Source organism: Ailuropoda melanoleuca, chromosome 10 (genome assembly GCF_002007445.2).
Source record: "Ailuropoda melanoleuca isolate Jingjing chromosome 10, ASM200744v2, whole genome shotgun sequence".
NCBI lineage: Eukaryota > Metazoa > Chordata > Mammalia > Carnivora > Ursidae > Ailuropoda > Ailuropoda melanoleuca.
The window spans coordinates 16,852,802-16,859,059 of record NC_048227.1 but is presented as its reverse complement, the minus strand read 5'-3'; the positions used below and the strand labels follow the sequence as shown (position 1 = coordinate 16,859,059).

General features: G+C 51.2%; 1 protein-coding gene across 1 annotated transcript; it reads right to left on the bottom strand.

Moving 5' to 3' along the window:
• Positions 1-524: 524 nt before the first annotated feature.
• NUPR1 (nuclear protein 1, transcriptional regulator) lies at positions 525-1,992 on the bottom strand. The gene is made up of 3 exons (XM_002927366.4): positions 1,702-1,992; positions 1,150-1,299; positions 525-828 (listed from the first exon to the last, which is right to left on the bottom strand). The coding sequence occupies exons 1-2, from the start codon at positions 1,811-1,813 to the stop codon at positions 1,163-1,165; spliced, it is 249 nt and encodes an 82-aa protein (XP_002927412.1). The 5' UTR covers positions 1,814-1,992; the 3' UTR covers positions 525-828; positions 1,150-1,162.
• Between the last annotated feature and the right edge of the window lie 4,266 nt (positions 1,993-6,258).

Here is a 6,258-nt window from a genome sequence, read left to right as displayed (position 1 = left end):
ACACCGTTCACTTCAAAAGATGGTTTTTATGTATTTTTAGTTTTATTTTATTTGTAAGTAGGCTCCACACTGGGCGTGGCCCCAATGCGGGGCTTGAACTCACCACCCTGAGAGGGAGAGCTGAGCCGAGATTAGAGTGGGAAGCTTACCTGACTGAGCCACTCAGGCGCCCCCAGAAGGTGGTTTTATATGCAAATGATATGATCAAGAAGATTGTTTATTCTCATGGAGAGGAGCTGGGGAGGGGGCTTGTTTCCCAGGAAGCATGACAAAGAAACAGGAATTTCTCTTGCATTTCCTGAGAAACCATGGAGACACATTGGCCAAAACATACGTCCAGCAAAATAAAACAAAAGAAAAGACGCTGGCCTCTACCAGCCCAGGCAAAATCAGGTACACCCGCTCCCAGACGCATGAGCAAATTCGGACACGGACAAAACCGGTTCTCATTGCCTCGTGCAAACGCAGCCAGAAACACGGACACACAGCACCGCGCAGAGAGGGGACAGATCAGACACACAAGCTGCAGCTCTACTTTGTTTATTGTCCTTCCCACCCTTAGGGAGGTCCAGTTTCTTCACTGTCTTTCTTTTTAGGGGGTACTTTTGCGACTCTGCCTCTCCATTCCTTGCCTCTTGCTCCCTATCTTGTCCTTTTGCTGGGGCTGGGAGCACTTCCTTGGTGGCCCCTCGGAGCCTCAGTCAGGTAGGGTAAGTCCTGGGGGTGGGTTGGGGGGCAAGCAGGCCTGGGCCCTGCCCCCGGTGCCGATTCTCCGATTCTCCGCGGTCTTGTCTCCATCGCTGTGTGGTGTCCGTGCTCTGGCCTCATCTGGGGCAAGGGAAGAGAAGAAACGGTTCTAATCCTGAGTTCTAACCCCGCCTCTCCTGGTCACTTGCTGTGTGTCTCCAGAGAAGGACCCTACCCTCTCTAGGCCTCTGTTTCCCTCCCTGTAAACCAAATTTCCCTCCCATTGGAAAGGTTCGTGTTTCCCCCTTTGCTCTGGTCCCTAGGAAACTCAGAGTTGAACGTGTGTCTCATTTTATTCTATGTTGAGACAACGGTTCTTGGATCCCTTCTTCCCACCCAACCACACACATTCAGGCACGTCCTTTGGAGGCAGAAGGACCCCTGGGTCCCCTGACTCCTTACTTCCAGCTCTGCTTCAGGACCTTGCCCCTCGCCTTTTCCGCTCCGTGTTCTGGAGCTTGGTCACCAGCTTCCTCTCATGGCCGCCGGGGCTGGGGCGGTTGGTGTGGGCAGCAGCTTCTCTCTTGGTGCGACCTTTCCGGCCTCCGACTCCTGGGAACCAGGCAAGAGGCTGAGGTGAGGTGGACGGACGCAAGGTACATCCAAGGAGAGGCAGGGGGGCGGGAGTGTGGGGTGGAAGGAGTATGGTTTGGGGGAGGCAGACTGGGAGTGGGCCCCACATAGCTTTGGGGCAGTCATCATCCCTGTTGCCCCATCTGTGGAATAAGGGGCCCCCGATGGTCTCTTGATGCTCCCATATTCTAGGGGTGCATGAGGTCCCAGGGCTGAGCAGGACAGCACTCAGTGGGAGAGGGGTTTGAAGGGGTGACTTGAGGGGTCAAGGGAACAGGGAAGAGAATGGGTTGGGGGTGAGGAGAAGGCCGAGGAGGAATCCTAGCTGGGGGTGTGGGGGTAGAAGTGGAGGGACCAGGATGGTGACGGGGCCAGACTTACCCAGGTAGGAATGAGCCAGGCTGTAGAGGTCGTACTCATCCAGGCTGGGGTCTTCGTCCTCTGGGCCTGGGGGCTGCCGGGCCGGGCTGGCTGCTCCTGGAAAGGTGGCCATCACAGCTGACTCTCTCTCTCTCTGTCTCTCTCAGTCGTCTTCGAAAGCTTTGTTTGTGTCTGGTTTTCCGACACCTCCCTGTTCACTGGCCCCAACTTATAAGGCCACGTGTCCTCCTCAGGCCGTGTCTGATGCAATCTGGCCCTTTCCCAGAACCCGACCCAGTAAACAGCAATCACGAGAGGGGGACAGAGTCGGCCCTGTGAGTCCCAGCCCCTTCCCCTTGCCTCCTCCCTCTCACTGGGGCTCGCCCAGCTGGGTATTTTTCCACGGAGGAGATCCCCGCCCCTCAGGGAGGAGGAGGAGGAGAGAGGCTGAGTCTGGGCGTAAACAGTCCTTGGGATCACGGCCAGGGGGGATCCGACTCCTTCCTGTCCATCCCCTGCCCCCCGCCACAAAGCTGACCCCCACCCCAATTCCGGCTCAGACTCAGGACCCTGGTGGCAGATTGTGGCGTGCAGAACACACACGAACTAGGTTGGTGGTTCTCACCCCTAACACACCCAACACCCCTTTTCGATAAGATACATCTGGAAAGCCCCCTTAATATCCTGAGCTGTGGGGTGAGCGGGTCCCTAGGTAGTTTCCCTCACCGGAGAGGGAGGCTAGCAGAGTGCTTAAGAGTGCGGATTCTGGAGCCGGCTGCCCTGGCTTCAAACCTTTGCTCTCCTACTTCCTGGGTGCCCCCGGACAAGTTACCTTCCCTCTCTGGGCCCTGGTTTTCCCTTCCGTAAAAAACGAGGATGATGATAACTGCCTCGACCTCCCAGAGTTGGTAAGAGAATCGAGTGAGACACCACAGACAAGGACACTTGTGAAGGTGCCTGGTACCGTGTAAGCTGCATAATGGGAATTAATCCACATAATTTCCAAACAGCTCGATAATGCCGCACCTATGAGGTAAAGGAGATGTAAAGGGAAATTGTTTTTTTTCTTTTTAGATTTTTTTATTTATTCATTAGAGAGAGCATGAGCAGGGTGGGGGGAGAGGGAGAGGGAGAAGCAGACTCCCTGCTGAGCAGAGACCCCCCCCCCCAATGTGGGGTGGGAGACTCGATCCCAGGACCCTGAGACCATGACCTGAGCCAAAGGCAGACGCTTAACCCACGGAGCCACCCAGGCGCCCCACGAAATTGATTTATAATGAAATAATGGCTTTCAAAACGTGGATATACTGGCGTTGAAGACATTACGCAGCAAACAGATATTTGTACCTATTTTATGAATTAAGGGAAGGGATTCGCACGAGAAAAGCATGGAAGTGGAATTTTCCACCATCACCTGAAGGGATCTGCCCTATGTGGGTCCAGTGGACCGTGCCCACTCATGCTTTCACCGAGGCTTATGTGCCGGCTCCCACAGTCCCCGGCAGGAAAGGAGGCAGACACAACCTTCCAGCTTATTTTTTTTTTTAACCTCAGCGGTCTCCAGCACAATAGGACAGGCTGGGACCTGGCCTGGTGTTCATTCTCTGCTATCTCAACGTTACCTAGTTGCACCTTCCCCCAAACCCTGTAATAACCCAGTCTCGTCCTTTGCTTCGCAAGAAGAGGTACTTCTGCTTGCGTTTCTCCCTGGCCTGAGCCAGAATTAAATTTAGTTTTTGTTTTTCAGGTTTGGTGGATTTGTGAATTCTTGAACATCCAGGAAATGAAAGTGAGGTCACTCGAGTAAAACACGGTTTGGGATAATTACGTAAGGGCCAGGGGAAGGCCGCCCCAAAATGTGCTGCTTTTACATATTGGCTATTTTAAATAAAAGTGACTTAAGAGACCGTCAGTGTGAGAATGACTCTCAGACCTTCCTCTGTACCCCTGAAAGCAGGAGATAAATTTCCCGGGTAAAAGGTCCCCTCCCTGTACCGAGAGGTAAAGAGACACCCTTATCACCAGAGATAAGACATTTAGAGCTGAGAGGTTCATTATTTTTTTTTATTTTTATTTTTTTTTACTAATTTACCAAGTTTTCTGTCTCCTTTCAACTCCTCACAGTTTTATTATCTCTTTGTCTAAAAGGATAAAAACTGCCTGCCTTGGTCAATTCGTTAGGTCTCAATTTCATGATGGGGCCTTCATGCGCACATAATAAAACTTTGCTTTTTTTTCTGTTGTCAATCTGTCTCATGTCAATTTAATTCTTAGTCCAGCTGGAAGATACTGAAGGCTAGGAGAAGTTTTCCTTCCCACCAATAACAAACCTGATGATAAGGGAAAGAGGAAAGTAACCTTAAGCAAAGATAGCACACCCAGACAAATTAAGGTGGAGAACACAAGGAGATATGAGGATCTTTTTTTTTCTTTTAAAGAGTTTATTTATTTATTTGAGAGAGAGGGAGAGTACCCGCGAGCATGGGGGAGTGTCAGAGGAAGAGGGAGAAGCAGGCTCCCCACTGAGCAGGGAGCCCGACATGGGGCTCGATCCCAGGACCCTGAGATCATGACCTGAGCTGAAGGCAGACGCTTAAGTGACCGAGCCACTCAGGTGCCCAAGATATGGGGTTCTTACAAGGTGGTAATCTTCATCATGACATAGGATGGAGTAGGTTCCAGGCTCAGGTCTTGTAAATGTTTTCGCTTCATGAATGTCTAGCAGGACGCTCAAATGTTTGCAGGATGTGAGACAATTCTGCATGCGACTGTCCCCCTCACCCTCTCTGTTACAGTGACAGCTAAGAACACCCCCACAAATTCCCCATTACTAGCCGCAAGATCTTGGGCTCACTTCTGACTTTCGATCTGCTCATCTGGAAAGGGGAGACGGTGACAGCACTGCTAGGGGTGAGAGGGCTTGGTCACAAGCCAGCACAGGGTGGACTGCTATATCCAGCAATCTTCAAAGAAGGGAAACCAAAGCTCAGAGAGATTTGCTCAAGGTCATGAGGCTGGTGAGTGGTGAAGAATCCCCCACCCCCACCCCCGAGGTCTACCTGACCCCAGTTCCAGCCTAGCCTGGTTTTAAGCACAGCCGGCCAAACACTGGCGAAGGTTCGGCAACTGTGTGTGTGGAAACACCTGTCAGGGATTCCTTCTTCCTGCCCGCCCTGCTTTGGACCAGGCTGGGTGCTAAGAATGCCCCATTTTTACCCTATTACCCTTATTTTTTATTTTTTATTTTTTTTAAAGATTTTATTTATTTATGTGACAGACAGACAGCCAGCGAGAGAGGGAACATAGCAGGGGAGTGGGAGAGGAAGAAGCAGGCTCATAGCAGAGGAGCCCGATGTGGGGCTTGATCCCGGAACGCCGGGATCACGCCCTGAGCCGAAGGCAGACGCTTAACGACTGCGCTACCCAGGCGCCCCTACCCTTATTTTTTAAAAAAGATTTTTATTTATTTATCTGACAGAGAGAAAGCACAAGCCGGGGGCGTGGCAGGCAGAGGTAGAGGGAGAAGAAGTCTCCCACTGAGCAGGGAGCCCGATGGGGGACTCGATCCCAGGACCCTGGGATCATGACCTGGCTGAAGGCAGACGCTTAACCGACTGAGTCACCCAGACGCCCTCCTCCCCATTACCTTCATTTTATTGTACTTTCTCCATATTATACATTCTGTCATCACTAATTTTTTATTTTACTTCTCCATGATTTGGCCCCAAAGAATGCGGCCCTGGTTTGGTTTAGTTAGCAGTTAAAGAAGTAGGCTGTGCTGCCGGACCACCTGGGTCCAAAGCCTGGTTCTTGTAGTTGTTAGTTTTGTGCCCTTAGACAAGTTATTTAGCCTCTCTGTGCCTCAGTTTCCTCATTTGTATGAGGAAATTAATAATAATACCTACCTGGTGGGATTGCTGTGAGGATTAAAAGGGCCAGTTTTTGTACAGGCCCAACACAGCGCCTAGAACAAAGTGGTCAATAAATGTCAACTCTTACCGTTATCATCATTCACGAGGGCAGGAATTTTGTCTATCCTACTGTATCCCCCAGGCCTGGCACACAGTCAGTGCTCAATAAATGATCAGTTGAATTCACGAAGCTATTTTAAGATCAGTGGGTTTCTGAGCTTCCATGTGGTCTGCTCTGGGGGAANCAAAGGCAGACGCTTAACCCACGGAGCCACCCAGGCGCCCCACGAAATTGATTTATAATGAAATAATGGCTTTCAAAACGTGGATATACTGGCGTTGAAGACATTACGCAGCAAACAGATATTTGTACCTATTTTATGAATTAAGGGAAGGGATTCGCACGAGAAAAGCATGGAAGTGGAATTTTCCACCATCACCTGAAGGGATCTGCCCTATGTGGGTCCAGTGGACCGTGCCCACTCATGCTTTCACCGAGGCTTATGTGCCGGCTCCCACAGTCCCCGGCAGGAAAGGAGGCAGACACAACCTTCCAGCTTATTTTTTTTTTTAACCTCAGCGGTCTCCAGCACAATAGGACAGGCTGGGACCTGGCCTGGTGTTCATTCTCTGCTCCCGTTCCCACCCCCCACCCCCACCCCACCCC

What these genes read in the sequence shown, in the direction of transcription:
- NUPR1 (XM_002927366.4), bottom strand. Translation starts at nt 1,813, where the DNA reads ATGGCCACCTTTCCAGGAGCAGCCAGCCCGGCCCGGCAGCCCCCAGGC. An exon ending in CCTGGCTCATTCCTACCTGG is followed by an intron (nt 1,300 to 1,701) that starts GTAAGTCTGGCC and finishes CCTGGTTCCCAG; the next exon opens with GAGTCGGAGGCCGGAAAGGT.